We start from the raw sequence: 23,718 nt of genomic DNA on the forward strand, positions 1-23,718 counted from the left end.
CCACAGGCACCTTGGCTGTGCTGAGCAGAGGATGCAGCCCTCCATCCGCAGAGCCAGTGGGGCCTGGGCTGTGGCCCAGCTCCAGCCCTGCTCATTAAGCAGGATGAGCCAAGAGATCAAATCAATTTTTATGTTCTAGCTACAGCATTTTGCTAGTGTAACACCTGGCTGACTGTCAGTGCTACTTGATCTTAACCACAGGGCTAACCTGAGAGTAGGAGCAGCAAAATACTTGTCAGAGTGTGCCAAAATTCCACCCAAATACAGCAAGGGCTTACAGGAGGGGGGGCTCTCAAACTGCTCAGGACCAAGGAACTCGCTGGTTTGTAACAGCCACAGGGCTGGTGTCTTGCTCCAGGAGAGCCCTGGGCACCAGCACAGAGCAGCTCACATCCCTTAAACTTGGCAGCACAAGGCTCCCCCAGGAGAGGTGCTGCATGGTGGGAAACTGAGGCACAGGAAGTGTAAGGGACCCTTTGGGGTCACAGTGGAGACCCAGAGATCTGCACCTCAGACACCTAATGCCCAAATGAACTCTCCTGGTGTGCTCTCCCAAGCAGCCCTGCTGCCATGGCCCCCTGTGCCTAATCCCTGCTCAGCTCCCAGCTGCTTATCCTGTGCTAGCACCTGGCCTGGTGCTTGTATTAAGATGCACCCACTGTGTCGATTCACTGCTTGTGCCTCCTTTCCCCCCAACACACAGGGGTTTTTTTGCTAAATGTCTAACCCAGATCCCCAACAGCATCCTTCCAGCCTCTTCCACATCACTGCTACATCATCCATCCAGGACCTTAATGCCACAGCTCAGCAGGAGTACCCAGGTCACATAAAGGTTGTCCTTTGGTATCCAGCTACAATTGCCTCTCCACACCGTTGGCTTTAAGCACCCAGCTCCCTCTCCTTCCTTTCATACAGCACCAAACACACTGCTGGGACAGGACCCCCCAGCAGTGACAGCACAGCCAGCCCCCCGCAGAGGCAGGTGGATGAGGACTGTCATCTAGAACAGACACAGGAGCTAAAAGGCTCCTGTTGTGCAGGGAGAGCAACGCCCTGAGCTCCCAAGGCAGCTGAAGAGGACAGAATGTACTGTTCTTCCCCACAACTGAGCCTTCTGTGGCTTGTCCAACACCAGAGAAAGGCCAGGATGAACTCACGTTTGTCTCGGACACAGAGAGCTGTTGGGCCACTGCTTCATTGTGTTAACAAGATGGCAGCTGTGTCTAATTATTAATTCATTTAAAGATTATTCTTTTTTAAAACAACTGACTTGAAAGCAGCCTGCTGCTGCTGGCTATGTGCTGCAGAGACCAGAGATGCTGTAATGTTACCTTTCATCTTCCTTCCCACAGCCCTGGCCACGGCCCACGTTCCTAGAGCATGTGGGGAGGCAGAGCCCTCGTACCCAACTGCCCTGAGGTGAGTTTCTTGTGTTGCTGCAGGTTCCTGCTGCTGAAAGACCAGAAGCTGCTCTGCTCCAGCCAGCCCCATCCCATCACCATGCAATGGTCAGCAAATCCCTGCCTGCTCCCACGTCTTTCCCCAGCTCTCCAGGGACCCCACCTCCTTTCAGCCCGGCTGCGGCATCGCCAGGGGAGCCTCACAGGCTGCCAGCCTCACGGCCAAATCCCACACACCACTGACTTCAATCAGGGCTGATCAAAGGGAGCAGGAGCTGGTCTGGTAGGGGAAGGAGCATGTAAACACTCTGCAGTGCTTCCTTGCCAGCATGGCTCCCATCAGGGGTAGGAAGTTACTGGGAAAACAATGACAGCCCCAGCAGCCCCAAGGAGGGGAAGCCTGTGTGGTTTCTACCAAGTTTGCTTGATCAGGGTTTGCATCACTGATGAGACCCTGGTTCTGACATCCCAGAATAACAAACACACAATTAAGTGAAACCTGGTGTCCAGGCAGCCTTGCAAACAGGCGACTGACTCTGCTCAGCAGGCAGAGGTTTCCGAGGTTTCAGGAGATTTAGAGACTGCAAATCAGAGCAAGTCACACACAGAATAACCCCAAAAAGTCCTGCACACACCCCCATCTCTTTCCCTAAGCAGCCACACGGCTGCCGACCACCTCCCACTCTCCTCCAGCTTCTCCAACACAACCTAAACCTCTATTTCCCGTGGTCAGAGGGATGGGGTGTTCCTGGGTGTGCCCCTGGCCAGCAAGCAGCACGCAGAGCCCCTGCTGCAGGGTGGAGCTGAGACCCAACGGACCTGCAACCCAGAGCAGGCGACCAGGAGACCTGCCACTGCTCCACACTGCCCACAAGCCCCTCCAAGGGCCAAACAAGGCAGGCAGTGATAGCACATGTTTAAATAACATGTTCAAATAACCTACTAAACGCTGCTGAACCTGATTACAGCCTCTGGGGAAATGGGAAAGCAGCAGAACAACAAAGACCTTGGCTGCAGGAAGATGCCTGGGTGACATGTGGAGGGGCTGATCAGAGGCTGCTGTCCTGCAACCGACCCCCAGCAGTGAGATCTCATGTTTCAGCTCCTGATTTCCAGGTTTCTGATCCAAATGCCAGCCTTCCCTTTGCCCTTTTCCAAAAATCGCTGCTGTGTCCATTTGCTGTCCCTCCATTCCTGTACTGGGAGGGATCTCTGTGCACAAGCCTACTTTAGCCATAGAGTTACTCTAACTTTTCTACCAGGAAAGGAACAAAAATGACTGACTCTGGCTCTGAGCAAGGGTTCACTCTGCTGCTTACACAAGTTTCTTCTTTCAGCCACCTTTGACAGGAGCAGCAGCCCTGAGGCCATTGCCCTGGATCTCCAAGAAAGTAATTTTGCCATCACTTTGCTCAGCACATTGTCCATCAATGTGGAGGGGGGAGGAGAAGCAATTAATGGGCTAACATGTAATCCTTTGGAAATGTTTCCAGAGTGGGGTTCAATAAAGAAGGGATCTAATTTGACAGTTACAGCCAAAGCTTAAACACCACAGACCATTAGCTCTTCACTATGTTCTTAATCAAAATGTATAGTACACCTAGAGTTTACTCCCTTTAATCTAATCAATGGCAGAGCCCAAGTTCTTTGGGGCAATTAAAGTGCAATCTTCCCTTAGCTAAGTGCTTTCACGTTGGGGAAAACTCACTTGCCTGTCTTCCAGAGATGAACTCGATTTACCCTTCAGCTGATTTTTCACAACCCTCTCCTCACTACTTCTGTTAATTAGCGATGCTATTTCTGGTTGATTTATTTCTCTCCGATCCTATTCTTAGGATTAGGTGAACACAGAAATTACCAAGAAGGAAACCAAAATGATTCAAGCACACAGTGAGCACCCAGAGCCCTGCCTTTCCCAGTGCATTTTCTCTAGGCACCAAGTAACTCCCGCTGAGCTCTTCATCAGAGGCAGACAGACCTTGTGCATGAAAACACAAGGGCAGAGAACCTAAATTTGCTGAGAAAAGCCATTCTGAGCTCAATCTGTGGAATCAATGGTGACCTACTTTATTCACTAAACAGTCACAGGCTTAAACGACACTTAAACTGGTCGCTTCTCCGGGGTGCTGCCCAGCCCACATTACTGTAGCATCCCAGTGTGTCCATCTGCACTTCTGGAAGGTGCAAAGTGCTTTCCCAGACAGCCAGTGAGGTATTACAGACTTCATATGAACTTACCAGGTCCAAGGCCAAGTCTAGCTCACATCTGAAGCCCATGAATGCAGAGCTGTGGTCAAACATAAGCTTGATGCCCCATCCCTGGCGTGTTCAAGGCCAGGTTGGATGGGGCCCTGGGCAACCTTGTGTAGATCCAGACCTGGAGGTTGGTGACCCTGCCTGTGGCAGGGGGGTTGGAACTCTGTGATCCTTGGGGTCCCTTCCAAATCAGACCAGTCTGTCATTCTATGACTCTAATTATCAGGTTAGCTGAGGCTCTGAGCGATCTGATCTAGTGAAGAGGTCCCTGGTCACTAAGGGGCGTTGGACTAGGTGGCCTCCAAAGGTCCCTTCCAACCTTACACATCCCCTGATTCTGTAATTAAGAAATCCTCATTGTTAATTGCACGGTATTTGAAAGCAAAATCCCTGGGGGAAAGCCTGTACCCCATCCTGCTGAAAGAATGGGGAGAAAATGCCTCTGCCCCAAAATCCAACCTAGCAGAGCGCAGGGCAGGGCAGCTGGCAGGTTAGAGCACAGGACACTTGGCTTCCCCCCCAAAACATAATCTCCAACCTAAAACCTGGCAGGCCACTGAACAGCTTTGTGTATTTCAGGGTTTATTTTAAACAAAGACAGACACAGAAGGGGACTGCAGGGATTTGCTTGAACTTAAAACACTGCAACCTACAGAATAAGTCTAGGGGGTCAGGAGATAATGAAGGGGCCTCAGTCTCCCATCAATTACATACTGGGAAGAGAAGGGGTGTACAGCACCTTCCTCACCTCCCTGAGAATATCATACCTTAACATCTCATTCAGTAGAGCTGTGATGATTTTTTTCTCCCTATTGCACCTATTTATTAGCAAAAAAGCAATAAAATTTGTTACTTTTCAAAAATATTCTTTTTTCTCCTTTTTTTCCTTACTTTTTGCCCCACATCTCTTTGGATCAACTGAAAGCACAAGACATCTTTTAAGCTTTATTTAGTCTTTTCCACCCAGAAACCTCACCAATCCCTGCCCCAAGGTCTCTATTGCTATCCCCAGCTTTACAGAAGGTGGAATCGTGTCACAGTCAGGTGAAAGGAGAGCGGCTGCCACAGTTCCCAGCAGAGCAGCAAGAGAAGCCCCATCTCTCCAGTCCTGACCCAATGTGCTGGCTTTATACAAAATACCAGAATCTGCAAAAAAGCCTTTTCTTCCACCCCCTAGTTCCAGTGTAACTCCAATCTTGGCACAAAGTCAGTCCAATAACTTTGGTTACTGACTTTCAGATGTTACAGTCCATTTGCAGAGAGCAGCTGGTGTTGGGCTCTGCAGGGACACGACAGCCAGGGATGGGGCAGTGCTGGCAATTGACCCTTCTGAGCTAAATTAAATTGGCAGAGAGATGTATTTCCGATTGATGCTCAGGGGTTGTACCACCCACGGGATGGAGATGACAGAGCACCTGCCTGGTGTGCTCATCTGTGTGAAGGGTAAAGCTAAATGGGCTGGTTAATGGAATGAGTGGTCAGCCCAAATCACACTCCCACACATGCAGCAAGGTGGGGTTGGATTGGGGTTCAGACACCCCTACATGAGCACCCCTCCTTTTGGGACCAGTAGATTCAGATCTATTCACAGAGGGTGCCCTTGTATGTAGTGGGGTGAACTGGAAGAGCCCCAGTCCAGCAACCTGCATGGAAATTTGGAGTCAAGCTCACACACTGCCTGTTGTTGTTTTGCCTGCTTACACCCTCAACTGAGGAAAGCTACCTAGAGGGTTCAACGTGTAATCTGGGACAGATGGGATCTCAGGAAGCCCTGAGGTCCCACTAATAACTCAAGATTAATGGATCCCTTGATCTCCTCCTAGAGCACATCATCCCTGTGCCTCCTGTGCCTTTATGGGAGGTCCCAAGTGTGTTTTGGACACTAAGAAGCATTTTGTAGCAGAGGATCTGATTTCTGGAGGCTCTTTGGGATGGGATGCCTGTTGTCTTAAGGACCAGAAGTTGTAAGAAAAGCATTCAGAGAGCCCACTGGCCTCTGCATTCCTTCCTACATCAAACCTGGCCAAAGGCAAGCAAGTCCTGACCGCTACACCTGCTCACACTGAACTCTCTGGAGGAGGTGCTCTAACCTCCTAGCACATTTATACTCAAAACAGTGTTTTTGAGATGATCCTATGTCATTACAGAAGGTCTTTGAGTTATTCAACTCCACCTTCAGGATAGAGATCAGTCCACTTCACTGCTGTAATAACAACTCACCTTGTTCAAATCCTCCAGCTACTTCTTAGACTCACATAAAACCCCCAGTTCCCAAGTTGGCATTGCAGGAAAAATATCCACAAATCCTTGGAGTCTCCAAACACTAAAATTGATGCTGTTTTGGAACAAAGATCATCTCTCTGGCCCCAGGAGCAAAGCCACTTGCATCCAGCACCACAACCACTTACTGTGTCCAGAATCAGAGTGCTGAGCTGTTCACTGCCAGGATCAAAACCAAATCTGGAGTATTTCACATCCCATGAACAAGACACAGAGAGGTGCCCAGAGAGGGGGTGAGTGCCCCATCCCTGAGGGTGCTCAAGGACAGGTTGGATGAGGCTCTGGGCAGCCTTGTCTAGATCCAAGCTGGGAGGTTGGTGGCCCTGCCTGTGGCAGGGGGTTGAAAACCTGTGATCCTTGTGGTCCCTTCCAACCCAGACCAGTCTGTGATTCTATGAAACATGCCTAAATCAGGAGATGCTGCACAAGCCCTGCCTTCACAGCAGGATGGGTACCATCCCCACTGAACAGCTCGAAGGGAGCCTTTCAATGGTCTGCAGAGAAACCACCATTCCCCAGGCAGAGCCAGTGCCCTGCAGAGATGGGAACAAAGACCCAGCTGCCTCTCCAGAGCACCAGTTCTCCTCTGCCCTGTGCTGTTTCCAGCCCCAGAGCTACCCCACCCCTCTGCACTTGCTCATCCCTGCACCCTGCCCTGACACCCAGGAGTCCCAGAACAACCACCTCAGCCAATCTGAAACGTCAGACACAGGTCACTCAGGCAACAAGTGTGGCACACGTGCCTTATGCTGCCCCAGTGCACCCACAAGTACCTTAAACACAAGGTGGAGCACATCTACCCCCATCACAAGCCAGAACGATGCACGTCCTCTGCTCTGGGATGAGAAATGCCTTCTGCATAGCAGGCAGACAAAATGAAGAGGCAGATAGAGGCTTCTTCACATCACCAAATGAGAGGGGAAAACTCCCACTGGTCTCTAGGGGCAGGAAATCCAGGTGGAAGCCTCGAGCAGAGATCACTGTTTAGAAAAGGAGAAGCAAATACATGCAAAAGGAAAAATAACTAAATACACATAGACTACCAGCCCTTTGGGCTTTGATGCTTTAGGAGTCACGTTTCCTACCTTGTCTTTCCAATGATAAGAGTTAGTAAGTCCCAAATAAGAGAAGGAGGGAGCTTTAATTCCCTTGGGCACATAAACTGAGTAACCAGGCTTTCAGAAGAAAGCATCCAAATGCATAAAATCAACCCAAACACCAGGAGCCTCTCAGTAAAACCCTAGAAGCTGGCAGCATTTTAATCTTGCTACAATCCTGCTCTAGCTGCGTACGAACAGGTTTTAACTCTCATCGGTGCATGCAGGACTAATGCTAATTCAGCCAAGGCTGAATAGAAGCTAAATCCTCCCCTTTGGTTCTCCCCTTCTCTGGGCTCACAGAGCTGGGGAGACTGAAAAAGCAAAGAAACCCAAAACGCTGCTGTTTCCTGCCTCGTCCTGCAGGCTGATGGCAACGATCAATCAATAGGGAAATACACTAACAGGGTTTCTTGATAAAGAATTCATTCCCTCCCCAGCTTGTGTGGACTCACTCAGCTGCTTTATTCATGAGTGTGGCTGCCTGGCACGCTGGAAGCTCTTTCACTGTCAAAAATTACAGCCTGGCCAAGGGACTCTACCTATTTTTTTTAAATTATTATTTATTTATTTAATCTCTCCTTTCTTTCAAACAGCTGTGAATTTAATAATGAATAGAAAACTCGTTCTAGGCAGTTCCTATTGGAAATTGGCAATGCATGGGCATGGTAAGGGAGGTGAGATGGACCTACGGTGGAGGCACTCAGGAGAAAGCATTACCCCAGCAAACACTGCCTGGTGAACCCCATCAGGCTGCCATGGCACAGCAGCTGTCTGGAACATATGTGAGCACCTTCTGTGAGGTCACACAGAAAGTTAATGGCACAAAAATGAACACAACCCAGACCTAAGCTGTAACCAGCAGCAGCTCATGGGCTACTTGCAACCCAAAGGCCTTCTGTTTGGCTGGTTGTCTTCAGCTGTGACAGTGAAGCGAGGCACTGCTGTACTGATGACCACAGTGCTCAGCCCACAGGCCACACAGCATTGCCATGGGGGCATCTGAACCAAGCCAGACCCATCTATCCCATCACTCTGAAAAGCAATGCCTAACAAAGGGAAAACCTTCCCTGCCTGAATTCAAAATTCATCAGAACATCAAAGCTCAAGAGCAACTGATTCAAACAGCTTCACCTAAATGTGACTCAAGCTGAGGTGCTAAGGGGGCAGCCAACTGATCCAGCAAAGCTCCAAGACACTCTGCAATTCAAACCAGTGCTGCAGGTGCCTCAGTCATCTCTGCATTTCTTTTCTCTGAGCATGCAACTGGGTTCTGTTTCCTGAGGAGAACCTGCTGCCAAAGCCTCAGGCAAAGTTAGCACAGAGGCTGCTGGGGTTGGGTTGTGCACAGCTTGAGGAAAGGTTGTTCCTGGACAGACAGACACTGCTTTTGAGTTTGAAATTCTTGAAAAGCAAGAGTGTTTTCCAAATCACAGATTCATGAAGGTTGGAGAAGACCTCCCAAGGTCATCCAGTCCAACCATCCCCCTACTATCTCTATTACTCACTCACCCATGTCCCTAAGCACCTCATCCAACCATTCCTTGAACACTCCAAGGGACAGTGACTGTGCCACCTCCCTGGGCAAGCTGTTCTGATGCCCAACCATTCCTTCTGAGAAGAAATTTCTCCTCCTCTCTAACCTGAACCTCCCCTGGCACAACTTGCAGCCATTCCCTCTTGTCCTATCACTGATTATCTGTGAGAAGGGGCTGACCCCAGCTCACCACAACCTCCTTTCAGTAGTTGTAGAGAGTTTCCTTTGTTGCTTGAGAAGACTCACATGTAAGTCAAGTTACACTTAGAATAAACGTGGTGCTCCCTTGATGTGGGTTTTTATACTGCAAAGGCAGGCAGGCCTCTCACAGAAGGACCAAAGCTGTCCCCAGGTGCACTCCTAAAGTTGTAGGAGGGTTGAGCACACACATGTCTACACACACACACACACACATATTCAGACCTCTGTCCAGTTTGGCTGCTCACAGGTACTGGAGGTACTTACATAAGGGTGTATTGAGAGTAAAATACAGGTTTGGTTGGTCTAGCGAGTAGCTGCAGAGTAAACTTTTCCTCCCACTCAGCAGCACTGTGGCCTGCAGCCCCAAACTCAGCAAGACAGAGCCAGTCACATGGACCGATTCCCAGAACACCGAAACAATCCAATACTCAATCATTTTTTGACTTTGACCATAGGAAGTTGTGGATCGATGCCCAAAACCACTGCAGATAATGACAGCCCCAAGAATAACGTCCAGGCTTCCTCATCATCTTAAATGCAGATCTAGATTCTTCCTGAAAGAATAAAGCCTGTACCCCTCAAACACTGATTCTCCCCTCCAGACATGGCAGGCAAAAGCTTCCTAAGAAATTCTCAATAGCAGAAAACTGTTTAAATGACTCAAGTCTTGATTCCATTGTATAAAACTCTAACAATAGGCTATGACATGCCTGGGTTCATCAGCAGAGAACCGGGTTTGCGCAGGGTATCGATCTATTTAGGTTGAGCTGCCTTCTCATTTTGTCTTCTAATGAGACAACCTCCAGTGGAACAGCTTCTCTCCCAGCCAATTATAAACAGAAAATATCCTCGTAGATATGAGTTTCAATAAAAGTGTGGAGTCTGGCACCTGGGAAGGAATAACTGCTGGAATCAGTACAGGCTGGGGGTGAGCTGCTGGAGAGGAGCTCTGTGGAAAAGGACCTGGGGGTCCTGGTGGATGACAGGGTGGCCATGAGCCAGCAGTGTGCCCTGGGGGCTGAGACAATGGGATCCTGGGGGGCATCAAGAGGAGTGTGGCCAGCAGGTCACAGGAGGGGATCCTCCCCCTCTGCTCTGCCCTGGTCAGGTCCCACCTGGAGTGTTGTGTCCAGTGCTGGGCTCCCTGGGATAAAAAAGACAGGGATCTCCTGGAGAGAGTCCAGAGGAGGCTATGGAGATCATGAAGGGCCTGGAGCATCTCCCCTGTGAGGAAAGGCTGAGGGAGCTGGGGCTGTTCAGCCTGGAGAAAAGAAGACTAAGGGGGGACCTTATTCATATTTATCAGTATCTTCAGGATGGGATGCAGGGGAAATGGGCAGCCCCTTTTCAGTGTCTGTGGGGACAGGACAAAGGGCAATGGCTGCAAGTCAGAGCATAGGAAGTTCCCCACCAACATGGGGAAGAACTTTCCCCAGTGAGGGTGAGGGAGCCCTGGGACAGGCTGCCCAGGGGGTGTGGAGTCTCCATCTCTGGAGAGATTCCAGCCCCGTCTGGACGCCGCCCTGTGCAATATGAGCTGGGGAGCTGCTTTGGCAGGGGGGTTGGACCCCATGAGCTCTCCAGGTCCCTTCCAACCCCTGGCATTCTGTGATTCTATACATCTACCCCTCAAAGAACAAGCCAAGAGCTTGATCACTGAAACACCACAGCATGGCAAAGCCCCCAAGTCCCTTGTCAATGCAAGCACACATCCAAAGCTAGTTTATAACTACCATTTTCCTATTTCAGACCAAATAAACCACAAAACAGTTGGTCATGATCCTCTCAGCTCCACCTCAAGATGTTTCACAGGGTTTTGGTAAGACATTTGAAACAGAATAAGGACTGTCTGCTAAAGGAAAAAAGAAAATATTTGTCTTAGCCAGAAGTGTTGTCAAATTGTTCCAAATGTGAGTGAAAACACTCTGTGAAATTCCAAATTTTAAGTGTGAAAATATTTACTACAATGTGAAAATATTTACTGCAGTGTGAATTCATTAAGCCTGCAGAAAATTACGAGCCCAGCCTAGGGCTGCTCTTCTCTGTGTTCCAAGAGCTGTTGCTGGGAGGGGCATTGCCAAACAACAGAACATTTTGCCATGGACCATGTGAATAAAGAACCCTAAAATAAGGGCATACACCCAGCTTTGTTGTGCTAATGAGGGGATGATTTAACTGTAATTAAAACACAGTTCCAAATGCTTCAAATTACATCTGCCCCCACCATACCAGCCAGTGCAAGTTCTCCAGCTGCTGGGGCTCTATCCTGAGCTCTTACCTGCCTACAATTCCATGCAGATGGGCTTTTTCAGTTCTGCATGGCTTTTCAGTCAGGACACTAGGCAAGGTGACTTTGATCTAGAGTTTATCTTGTTTCATGAGCAGTTAATCCTGATTCTTCCAGTTACTGGTCAATTTTCCTCCTGTAAGGGATCTGCAGTGTTTGCTGGATTTTGACAGAAAGTGCACAAGAAAGAGCATGAAAACGTTGCTAGAAAAAAATCTGGATTAAAAATGTCCTGTTTGAAAGTCCCTATAGTGCTGGGAAGTTTATCTGTTGGAGGAAAACCAAGTTTGCCCAGAGAGTTGATGCCTGGAAATACTCAAGGTCAGGCTGCACGGGGCTCTAAGCAACTGGATCAGGGTGAAGATGTCCCTGCTCATAGCAGATGATCTTTATAGATCCTTTCCCACCCAAAACATTATGTGATTTGATAAAAAGGAGGGGGGGGCTCTTGAATGTCACCAGTGCTGATCCTGAAGGCAGGCAAAGGAGCACGATGGTACCTTCTGCCAAACTTCCACTTCCACCTTGTTGCAGCACCCTCAGTAGGTAGACCACAGTGGACCTCTGCTCCAGCAGAGTGTTCCCTGCCTCTCTACTGCCAACACAACACAGAAAACAGCCCCAATACCACCCATCTGAGGAGGTCCCTGAGCCCAGCACCCCCGAGCTGTCTCACACCCACACACTGAGCATCCTGCTCATCCCAGCACCGAGTCACCCAGACCCAACATCCCACCAGTACACAGATACTGTACCCATTACAGCAGCCTGCCTTTGCTCCCCTGCTCTCCCCCAGGGCACACAGTTGGTGGATTAAAGAGTAAAGACTTTCTCCCAGAGCACACCCACAGCCAGCCTCTGTGGGACAGCGTAGCCACAGGTATTTCGGGTGGTCATAGGACCTATAAGAGTAAAGCCTTCACTTCTGGAGTCCTTATAAGCATTCTGTTACTCTCTTCCACTCCAAGCACAGATGCAGCAGGCACAGCACAAGCAGGCTGGCGTGCTTCTGAAAGCATGCAGCTGCCTTTTTCATCCTGCCTGGGGAAGCAATTGTGGGGCGGGTACGAGAGCTGCCTGTACCCTGGATGTTATAATGTTGTCAAAGCTGCAAGAGCGTTTCTTCAGCTGGAGTTTTCACTCCTTGGCAAGCACTGATGATTAAGCTGTTGTTTGGAGAGATTTTCATTTCTTTTCGGAGAGCAATTGCTCTGCTGAAGGGGCTCTTGAAGTTTGTATGATATATGTCACTCTCCTGCTGTATATCTTAAATGTCTCCTATTAAACCTGGAGGTGGCCACCCCACAGTCATTTTGAATATACCTTCAGTGAGGCATTAAATAACATGCAGAAGATTCAGTGAGGCACTTCAGCTCTGGCTCAGCTTTACACAAGTGCTTTACTGAACAGGGCAATTTGCTGAATCAGGGCTGAAGCATCCCCAATCCTTTTAGCCTTAGAGCATGAACATGCGGGCGCGGGGTCAGACAGTCTGTGTTTCCAGACAGACAGAGACCCAGGCATGGTCAGAGACACACATCACACCCATCTCAGCATCTAAATATTTCAAAGCTGGTTGAGCCTTTTCTGTTACAGCCTCTTGGGATTTCTGTAGAGCCTTGAGGGAGCACGCAGCACGGTGACACCGCAGCCATGAAAGAGCTGGGAGTTCAGCACCATGGTCCTCTCAAATCCAGGAGGAAAGCAAGACTAAATGGCTACCAGCCAAGGCAGAGGCAGAACTAAGCCGGTGTAATTCCATCGTACTGACAGCTCAGCATTCCACACAGGATCCTCTGGTTGCAGAGTCCCCCATTTACCCTGTGTTTCTCTCTCACGGGCCAGCGGAGCGGTTCAGCTGGGCAGGGGAAACTCGTGCTGCTCGTTCAGGGATGTCTAAGGATGTCCTTCCTACAGCAGTCCCTGCCCTCTGCAGGCTTCCAGTACTGGTTCTGCAGAAGCACAGCCGAGGCTCTTCCCTCCGTGTCCCCCAGCTATTCACTATCATCACCCTGACCCTGTGCTCAAGGCTGCTGCCCAGATTTGGCTGCCAGGTCCCAATCCTGCCACTGCTGCCCAGCTTCCCCTGAGTGATCAGTGACACTGAAACACCAGGAACAGACATTCACCCCACAGCAGCAGCCAGAAGCTGGGAATTACCTGTGACCTTTCTGTGTGCAGAGAAGAGTCTGGTTCTTATTAGCAAATCACAGCCTCCACCCCCAACTCAATAGGGATTTAACACTAATGATATCAGGGGATTTTTTTTCCTCTTTATGAAACCAGGGGGAGAAAAAGAGCCCAGCCACACCCATGCAGCAGCTCTGCACAGCCCAGGAGCTCTGCTCCCATCCCCATCACGGGTGCACTACACTAGCACATTACACATGTGCTGCTGGCTCAGGAACTCAGCTCCCAGTCCCAGGCATCTCCCTCAGCACTCAGCACAATTCCAAGAGCAAACGCACAGTGACAAGAGAAGTTCAGCATTGGTGAACCCCAGGTCCCAGGAGGAATCTCACCCCAGGACAGGGCTACAGGAAATTTTATGTCTGTAACCCAGCTGCTAGGCAGATGTTGTGTGCTGTTGACTCTAAAATACCCTAAAAAGCTCCCAACAGGCTCATTGCTATGGATGAGACTCTGGTGGCACATTTCTTCACACACCTTTCAGCATCACTTGCTTGATCATTGCTGTTTGCTACATGCCCTGTTCTCGAGGGTAGGGAGTGATAGGATGAGGAGTGATGGTTTAAACTAGAAAAGGGGAGATTTAGGTTAGATATTAGGAAAAAGTTCTTCTCTCTGAGGGTGGTGAGATACTGGAACAGGTTGCCCAGAGAGGTGGTGGATGCCCCATTCCTAGACATTCAAGGTCAGGCTTGATGGGGCTCTGAGCAACCTGTTCTAGTGAAGAAGAGGGTTTGGACTAGATGTCCTTTGAAGGTCCCTTCCAAACTTCCACATTTTATGGTGTTGGTTTTTTTTTCCATCTGTTTGCACCCCTCCCCTCAGTGTGCTGCATTATTAGATCTCCAACAGGCCTAGTGCCCATCTCTTAGAAGACCAGGGCAAACCCCAAGGCCCAGCCACACGCTGTGTTCCCATTTCAGCTCACGCAACACTTTTGGAAAGCCTAAGCACAAGCAGAGCACCCTTGTTTTCACACTGTGCAGCTGTAAATGCCAAGTGTGCCACCAGTTCCCTGCTCTGCTTTGCTGGTACTGAGCTCTTCCAGCCCTGGGTCCTGACACCCCACAAGCTGCCAGAGCAAAGCAAGCTTGCCCTCTGGACAGCACGGAGAGTGCAGTGTAAGACATAAACCTAATCAGGAACGTGTTGCATGATCCAGAGTGGCAAAACAAAACCTTTCCTGTGCTTACTCTGTTAACATAATGTAAGGAAAGTGCTTCAGCAGATTTTTGCCCCTTTTCCTGCCTGCTCACACTTCTGCTGCTTAAACAGTTGTGTCTCTCAACATGTTGATCCAGAACAAGGAGAGCTGAACACACGGACGCACACAAAGAGCAATCGTAGGAGACCAAACTCATCCCCAAACCTCCTCCATCCACTCATGTCACAGGCTGCCAGCCTCAGGACACACAGATAACAGTGTAAACAGAGCTCTTTTCATTGTCACCATCCTGGTTCTGGCCAGGCCAGAGTTAACCTCCCCAGGCACTCAGCACAGGTGATGGCTAGCAATTATGGATTTGTGCTTGGATGGACTCACTTCAGGTCACTTCTAACAGGCAGCAGCACATTAGGTGTTCTAGGAGAGAAAAGCAATTTCAAAGCCACCTTCACAGAGTCCCACAGGCTTTGCTATTGCGTTCACTGCTATACCGAAGCAGGCGTGACAGTCACACGTTAGGAAAACCAAGTGCATAACCCCATAGGAAGCCAAAATCATGAGCAAAGGGACATCAAAACCCCACTTAAGTCACCTTTAAGCCTTAATTGGAAGGTTTAAGAGGTACTTGAAAGTGTGGAGGTTCTTGAGCTCAGGACGAATCTCACAAGCAGGCAGTGGCCCAAGAGGAACCAAATCTGCGTCTCCAAAATGAGGGGTTGGTGCTCCATGTTACCTATTCCCCTTCTGCTGTCTGCTGCACATTCACCTCCACGCTTCCTCCACCTTCCTGGAGGGTTTTGCACAGGAAACCATCCCATGGTTCAGACCAGCACTTCGTCACATTCTAACTCCTCCTGAGGAACAGCACCTTTGATGCCTCAACTCACACTTAGTAGTGAATAATGGAGACCCAGCATTGATGGTTCAATCCTCATAAACACCCCCAGAAAGGGATACCCAAGCTCTGCAAACAATTGGGTCAAACAGATTCTCTTCTACCCTTACAAGCCCTGACACATCCACCATCCCACCAACAAAACCATCTCTGGGTTGGGCTGGAAATGGAATAACAATTATAACCCAACCTTCCATTTCTGATTTTATAGGAATCAAGAAATTCAGAGGCACAAAGGGGAATGAAAAATACCAAGTGAATCATAAGCTATTCTAAATTCAGCGAGGGTAAAGTTCTAGTCAGGATCCAATTTAGGGTAGACTTACATTTTATTTGAACTGTTCATTCCTACTTACAAGCATATTAGGTCATGCCCAGTCCACAGTCTTGAAATACCCACCGGACACTAATATTTGTCAGTAGAAAACAGAAGAAACATGAAAATCTCTTGCCATTAAGATCAAAAGAGAGTGAGTGTACACTCTGACATTTCTCCTTTCCTGCAAGAAGTCCCTATTTTTACAAAGCAAATTCCACCATGTAGCTTTGAACTCCTGTAGAGAAAAGATAAAAGGTGAAAACCCAGCTCTTTGAAAGTCAACAGCAAGACTCCTGCCAACTTCACATGAATCAGGTTTGACCTGTGATTTTCCATAGGAGAACTGGGACCCCAAACTCCTCAGCTCCTTGGACGCTCATCACGAACCTCCAACTACAAAGGCATGAGTACACCTCATGGAGAGGCACAGGCCAGCTGGCTCAAACATTGCTGGGTGTAGACCTCAGCAAGGAACTCAAAAACCTTAGATGGAAAAACTGTTCCCAATGCCAGACTGTGACACCTAGTCCTCCCACACTGAAGAAAACCATGTAGTTACTCTAATGCATTCCCAGATCACGTGGAAGCCATGAACTGGAGAAAAGGTCCTCAGGACACAGCAACTTTCCTGAATTCCCTGTTGCTCCTTGGACCTTTTTGAGTAAAAACAGGCCATAGCTGACAAATCTGCAGCTCACAGAAGCGCTTGCTTGGAGCAACTGCTCCGATGTTGCTGTGCTGCTGATTCAGGAAGGAGTTTTCCCCAGCTTATCCTTAAAGCATTTCACCCAACTGATGAGTCAGTCTTTTTTTGCTTCGAGCATAAATCACCTTCCAGATAAAGCCTTGCTAGAAGGCTTTCATTGGCCCTAATTAAAATGAAACGCTGTGAAAGTATAAACAGTGGATCAGCAAGGAAAAAAAATGGGCTGAGATTTGTGAACTTGCATTCTCCCTGCCCTCCTAATTCCTCAATTTGTTGGAGGAGGAGTGAATATTTTACTTACCACAAAGCCTAGCCTTTGATGGCATTTTTCTCTACCTCTGTAGGAAGGCTGCAGCTGGACCACATAGAAAGACACCTCAATCTTCTGGAAATGACTGAACAACCCTTCCAACAACCCTGAACAAGAAACCTCTTGCTTTGGAAAGACCTGAACCAAACCAACTCCCTCTTTCCTGAGCCTCTCTTTCCACTGGACTCTTCAGCTTGCCCAAAGCCAGCACAGAGCAACTTTTCAGTCTCAAAGTACCTTTCAGGACCAAACAAACTCTCTCCCTTGGTTAAATTACTGCTAAACTGGTAAAGCACCATGACTGACCCCAGTAATCACCTCTGCAAGCTAGAAAACTTAACTCTTCTGAACACCCACAACAAATGCAGTAGCAGGAAGAGAGGAGCAATAACAAAGACCTATTGATGCACGGCAATCAATCAATCAATCACCATCCTCCAGAAGGAAATGAATGGCCCATTAAGGAAGCAGTCCTAACCTCAACTTCCCCATAATGGGTCTGGTCCTAGACTGCCTGGCATCAAAGGGATTTCAGCCCTAAGAAGGGACCTGCAGTGGGCTGCCTGCTTTAACAGGGAGATGGTTTGCACAAGCAGGGCAACAAACCCACCCCAACCAAACCCAACGTGTGGCACACAGATGGAGGGGTGAAGGAAAGGCTCTGCTAAGCCTGAGGAACAGCAGCCTTCCCTGCTTTTTAGTTAGGGGAAGAAAAAGCACCACCTTCTTTCCTACTAATGTATAATCACAGTTCACACTGACTGCATCTTGCCTCTCACGGTCCCACAGCCTTTTGAAAACCCTAATTAAGAAAAACATTGAAAGTAGGTTCACAGCTCAGCTCTGATGAGTATCCTGCATCAGGGGAATGCTGGCTTCCTTGAGGGGACCAGAGGCTGGGGCTGGCAGGGAAACTACCTCCACCACTGCAAAATTTTCCCTGCCCAACACATTATTCTTGGCAACAGAGACCCCAAAGCTCCCTGAACAAGTAATAATCTCTAATGTTCACCTGTTGCCTGAGCCTGAACATGCTGCCTTATGTCCTGTCCTCCACAAACCATGGAGAAGGATCCTGAGACATGATTGCTTACCCAACCATTCAAGTTCTGGATGCAAGAAGCAACATCTCCCAGCTTCTTCCCATATCAACCCAGCATGGGTCCAGTAGGGAGCCAGCTGATTCAGGCAGCAGTAATGTGCAGTTCCCCACCTGACTGGTGCTGGATGGATGGAGAGCTTGGATCACTGTTACCTCTGCACAGCTTGACAGCTGCATCCTCAAACACCCACCACACTGGGTTTTCAGCCATTGCTGCAGCACACTTTGGGGGCTTTTGTTTCATTTTTAAATTTGACAAATTTTGAGTAGGCACAGAAGAAACCAAGCTGAAAGCCAAGCAGCCAGCAAACAGCAGCTGACTGAAGCTGTGAAAAAGTTAAGGGCTGCACAGAGTGGATCTTCTCCACCCACAGCTTTTCTCAGCTACTAACCTATAAAAGCACAGCCATCTCCTCAGCAAGGGACCAGCACAGGGAGAGGGGACACAGGATGCAGGGCAGGGCTGAGGGAGAGGGGGCAGAGAAGGCTGCTGGCACCTAGTTACACAGACACCATCTGACAGTGGTCCTGTGGCATGATGCACACCACTCACCCTCCACCCAACAAGGAGACCATCCAGAGACCCTCATATCTAATAGAGACATGAACCCACCAAGAGTTATTACCTAAGCTGGGGTCTCAGACAAGGCTTGACATTGCACAACAAATACTCAACTCATCCAGATGTCTGTTTCCTGTTAGAGTAATGGGTATCTAGAATAATACTATAATAGTTTTCAAAGCAACCCCCAAAATCAATACCCCAATAGGCAGCTCTGGTTCTTGCATGTGGTAGAAAAGGCGGTTTGGGAAAAGATGATCTAATACACCACGTATTGATTAATCAATTCCTGCCAGGATGCTAATGGGCCTTTCTTACAACAGTTGGCACTAGAAGGGAGGAGAAGGATTGCTTGAATGAAAATGGGAGAAACTGGCTGTGTGATGAAGTTTCAGGGTGAGGGGAGGGCATGCAGTGGGGAAATGGGCACTTCTTGACATCGCTCTAAGTGGGCAGAGACTGGGAAGAAATGGAGGAATGGAGCAATGAATGGAGAAGGCAATAAATCCCATCTATTGGCCTCAAACACAGCAGAATTCTACCTTGAAATTCACCATGGTAGATATTAATAATCCTTTCCTGTTGCTACAGAAACCCTCACAGGAAGGTCTGTGAAAGAGCCCAGCATGGGTCTAGAGTCTATAATGAAATAGATTGAACACTTTGTAGTCCTACTGGCTAGTGAAATGGTCTGGAGGCACTAGTAATGCCTAGCTTCATTATATCTCCACATTGGCACTTCTGGCTAGGACAGTGTGGGGTAATTCAGATCATCTATACATGGCTATCAGGTTGTCCTTCCTTCTACAGCCAATGGAAAGAAGCAGCCAGTGTAGCCACACATTGCTAACCATCAGCACTCACTGTCTCCTCCCTGTCTCTGTACTTGATAAAGTCCTTTACTACCACAGAAAACAGAAGACCAAAACAGCTGCACCATCCCCAGACCCAAACCACAGCACTTTGCACCCTCACTAGAAACATGTGAAGATATAAGCAAACCACAGAACTGGGGAGAACAGGTCTGCAACACATACACAGACACCTTACAACTCCCAGAAAGCACCTGCCATACATATTGGCAAGGAAATACCAGCCAGATGCTGGAAATCAGCTGGAGGGCTCTATTCCCAGGCTGTTAACAAGGGGTAGCTGCCAGTCTCTTAAAGACAGGACAGCTCAAAAGGGTAGGTATAAATTACAGACACAAGCAAGAGAACTACACTGCCTGAAAGAGAACAGCATTGTTCAGTTGCTTCTAATTGGGTGAGATTGCTCTGCTCTTCATAAAATTAGAAATGGTAAAACTGACCAAGAGGTTTTGACCTTGAGTGGCTGTGACAGCCATAGCTCTGGTTGGCAGGAGGCACAGCCACCAGAGACCCAGCCTGGTTTATCTCTTCCACAGCCAACAGAGTTGTGGCAGGTGCAAAGGGCTTTGTAAAATTGCATTGGATTTGCCACAACTAGTACCTGATCTCGGTGCTAAAACCCAGCTGATGTAATTCCCAGTTTGATCCCAAGAGATCACAGAATCCCAGGGGTTGGAAGGGACCTGGAGAGCTCATGGGGTCCCACCCCCCTGCCAAAGCAGCTCCCCAGCTCATATTGCACAGGGCGGCGTCCAGACGGGGCTGGAATCTCTCCAGAGATGGAGACTCCACACCCCCTGGGCAGCCTGTCCCAGGGCTCCCTCACCCTCACTGGGGAAAAGTTCTTCCTCATGTTGGTGTGGAACTCCCTGTGCTCCAACTTGCAGCCATTGCCCCTTGTCCTGTTCCCACAGACACTGAAAAGGGGCTGCCCATTTCCCCCTGCATCCCATCCTGAAGATATTGATAAACATGAATAAGGTCCCCCCTTAGTCTCCTTCTCTCCAGGCTGAACAGCCCCAGCTCCCTCAGCCTTTCCTCTCAGGGGAGATGCCCCAGGCCCTTCATCATCTCCTTAGCCTCCTCTGGACTCTCTCCAGGAGATCCCTGTCTTTTTTTATACCAGGGAGCCCAGAACTGATGAAGCCTCTAGTTACAGAACATTACTGAGTCACTGGTTTTGCCACCCTGTAACATGCAGTTTGGTAACAAATTTTCCATGGCACGTCATGAGAACATGCTCCTACCCACTCCTTCCTACAGCAGAGCACACCAGCATCTTGGAGACACATACACCAATTCTGACCCCTGGCAGCACCACACTGACACAAGACATCATGATGCAGGTAACCAAGTCTACAGCCTCAAACAGGCCACAACAGTGGTTCAAAAGCTCTTGCAGGACCTGTAGGACAGCCCTCAAGAAGAACAATCCTAAAAGCAGAATGAGGTGCTAAGCAATAGGGGGAAAACACACAAAGTAAATTGCTTTTTTCCCCCAGAATGATCTTTCCCAAGCCTGTAACAGCACCCCAGGAGTCCTACAGCCTCAACAACAGACTCACATTGTAGAGGATGTCGGTCCATCCCTCCATGGTGATGCACTGGAAGACGGTGAGCACAGCAAAGAGGATGTTGTCAAAGTTGGTGATGCCGTAGTTGGGTCCTTGCCAGTACTCCCTGCAGGTGGTCCCACTCTCACACTGCCTGGCAGGAGGCTCCTCTCCACAGGGAAAATCTCCCACCTCATCACCTGCAGAGAAGAACAGTGGGGAGAAGAGTTACTGACCAAAGCCAGTCAAGAAGCTGGTGCTGCTGCATCCTCTTTGCATCACTGCACAAATAGAAGTTACATTTCAGGCTTCCTTGTGCCACTGTGGGCACGACAAAGGATGTTGTGCCTGTGGAATCATTTATATACTGCTACCAGGCATGGTTTAGTAGCAGGGTGGAACAGAGCCATCCCTGAAATGCCCCTAATTTACGGTTTGACCCAGGGTGGTGAAACCACAGGCTTGGGAAAGGCCCTTAGTTCCAGCACTGTGACCCAACGGTGGGTCCTCATGCAGCAGAGCTAAGTACTGAGTATTGGCACCACAAACTCAGAGCAAAAGAGTGGGTTCTTCACCAGTGACTTATGTAAGAGCTGCTTATGAATAGCCCTAAAATTGTCCATATACAGATGTAAGACCACAGCTGCACAAGGAGCCCCAGACTTCACCCCAAGGCAGTACCACCACCGCAGCTTGAGAGGGGGATAAAGAGCTCCAGCCCCTCTGCAGGGTTGATATTTCTGCCCCAAAGTACCAGGTTGAGGATCATAGGTACATGTGGCAGGGAAAGCATCCGGCTGCCAGTCAGCTTGGCTGCAGGAGGGATGCTGTTACTCTGCTGCCTTTCATTTCAGACCCAGAAGAAGGGAAAGGAGAACAAGTCTGTCATGTTTAAAGCCCACAAGGGATGGCCAGAAGGGTAGCCCAGCACCTTCCAGGCTCAGCTGTGAAACTTGAGGCATTGCAGCCCTCTGGAGACATCACAAGCACCAACAGAGAGCAGTTTGGAAAACTGAAGTGCTGGGGTTTCAAAGTAAATAAATATACTAAGTAATATTCCTATTTACACAGAAATGCAATTCGGGAAATATTAAAGGGTTTTAAAAGTGACACGTTATGGTAATGGAGCAGCAAACTGCACAAAATCAAATTCACCAGGGGGAAAACAAGATCAGCACTAACAATAATTAGGAATAATCATTCCACAGAGCAAAGCCTGCAGGAGGAAAACAAGATTGTCACTGTGGCTCCAGGACAGATATATATATACACACACACACAGAGACACACACGTGTGTGTGTGACATTTTCCTGTTGACTCAACACCTTAATGCAGGGCATCTCTCTGCAGCTCCCATATGGGTCACCACAGGCTTAGTGAGACAAACCTGCAAAAAAGAAAATACCAAATCTGTCTCTCTCAGACCATTTGTGAGCCTGCTGTAACAGGGGGTCCAGTTTTAGCTCTCTTGATCCTTTTCTCACTAGGTAACACTGTGAAAATGCAACACACATCTTATGGAAAAGCACTGGGTTGGGGGGTTTTGGTGGGGTTTGGGTGCTTTTTTTTGTTTGGTTGGTATTTTTTAAAGAGAAACAGGAACTGGTCCCTACTCTCATAACTGGGGAAGACAGAGAAAAGGGAATTCTCAAGGAAAAATGGGAAAGAAACATGATGCCCAGCTCTGCTGGAGCAGCTTCAGGGCACATGGGCTGGGTCAGCTGCTGAAAAATAATTCTGCATCAGCAGAACAGGACAGCATGGAGGATGCAGGGGGAGGAAAACAAGTCAGACATCTCCTGGAACGTGCCCTGCCATTAATTTGTAACCCATTTTTCATTAAAATAGAGAAACATTTCCACGAGCTGAGAGCAGTCACCAGGCTGAGTAGCAAAGGCCTTGAATAATCTTTCTGGTGCGTTTCATTCCCCAGCATCCCTGGTCGCTGCAGTTGATTACTGACCCAGGGATTAGCAGGGCTATAGCAACGCTTGCTGCTGACACCTCTACCTGGTTCCCCCCACAATGCTGAAGAAGCAGCTGGTGCCTCTCACGTGGCTCCTGATTCCAGGAAAAGTCCCAGGAGTTTGCTCACTTGGGGGATTTGGAATAGAAACAAGCATGAGCAACTCCTCCTGCTCCTCCAATTTGCTGCCTCCTCTGACAGAGGCGTCTCTTTAACGAGGTTCACATTTCCACACTCCAGCCTGGCTCTGGAGCCCATGGTATCAGGCCTGGCCTTGTTAATGCACCTCTGTGGAGATGATGAGCACTTAGGCTTTAAAAGGCTCAGCTGACGGCTTTGTGGGATGCTCTGCTGCTTGGCTCCCAAGGGACCGCAGCGCCCGGAAACCTCACCGCTCTCTGCCTTTCCAGAAACCCCACCGCGCCATTTCCCGGCGAGCAGGCGGGATCGATCCCTGTAATTCGTCTGACAACCAGCTCATCAGCCCTCAAGAAGAGCAGGGGCCAGCGCCCTCAAACACAGGCACCTCCCCACACCACCCACCCAGTGAGCAGATTCAGGGGTGGGGGGGGATGAGCCCGGCCGCACCACGTCCTCCCACCGAGATGCCAGGTGCTGCGATGCAGAGATACGCAACACACAATGTTTTTTGGCCGTGCCCCCAGTCCCTGGCTGGGAGCCACCCAGCAAGTGAGAGTCACTTACACACGACATTACACGTGACAAAAGTCTGTGCCCAGTCCTTGAGGCTGGCAGAGCGACCCCTCAGCCATCGCTGATGTCAGAGAGCCGTCTGCAGAGAGTGCACACAGCTTTGGGGTTATTTTTCCCTTTTATGTTAACTGGTTTCTGTGGGAAGGGGAGGGAGAAGAAAATCAGTCACTTCTCTTGAGTCCCCAGCTAAAGGCAGTGTGTGAGCTAAAGGCAGTGTGAGCGAGAGCTGAAGTGCTCAGCCTGAGCCGCCGCCTGCAAGCAAAGGCCGCCAGAACTCACCCACCTCGTTCTCCACTCAGCAGCCC

At 49.1% G+C, this 23,718-nt stretch overlaps 1 protein-coding gene across 1 annotated transcript in view; it reads right to left on the minus strand.

Annotated features, from left to right (window-relative positions):
* Nucleotides 1-23,718, minus strand: part of CACNA1B (calcium voltage-gated channel subunit alpha1 B) — a gene marked incomplete at both ends in the record, with an annotated part of 300,744 nt that overhangs the window by 167,866 nt on the left and 109,160 nt on the right. The window contains one exon of the mRNA XM_084272565.1: nucleotides 20,745-20,932. Within this exon, the coding sequence (XP_084128691.1) occupies nucleotides 20,745-20,932 (188 nt within the window). The remainder of the gene's footprint in view (nucleotides 1-20,744; nucleotides 20,933-23,718) is intronic.

The sequence above is a fragment of the Gallinula chloropus genome, assembly GCF_964237585.1.
Source record: "Gallinula chloropus genome assembly, chromosome: 18".
Taxonomy (NCBI): Eukaryota; Metazoa; Chordata; class Aves; order Gruiformes; family Rallidae; genus Gallinula; species Gallinula chloropus.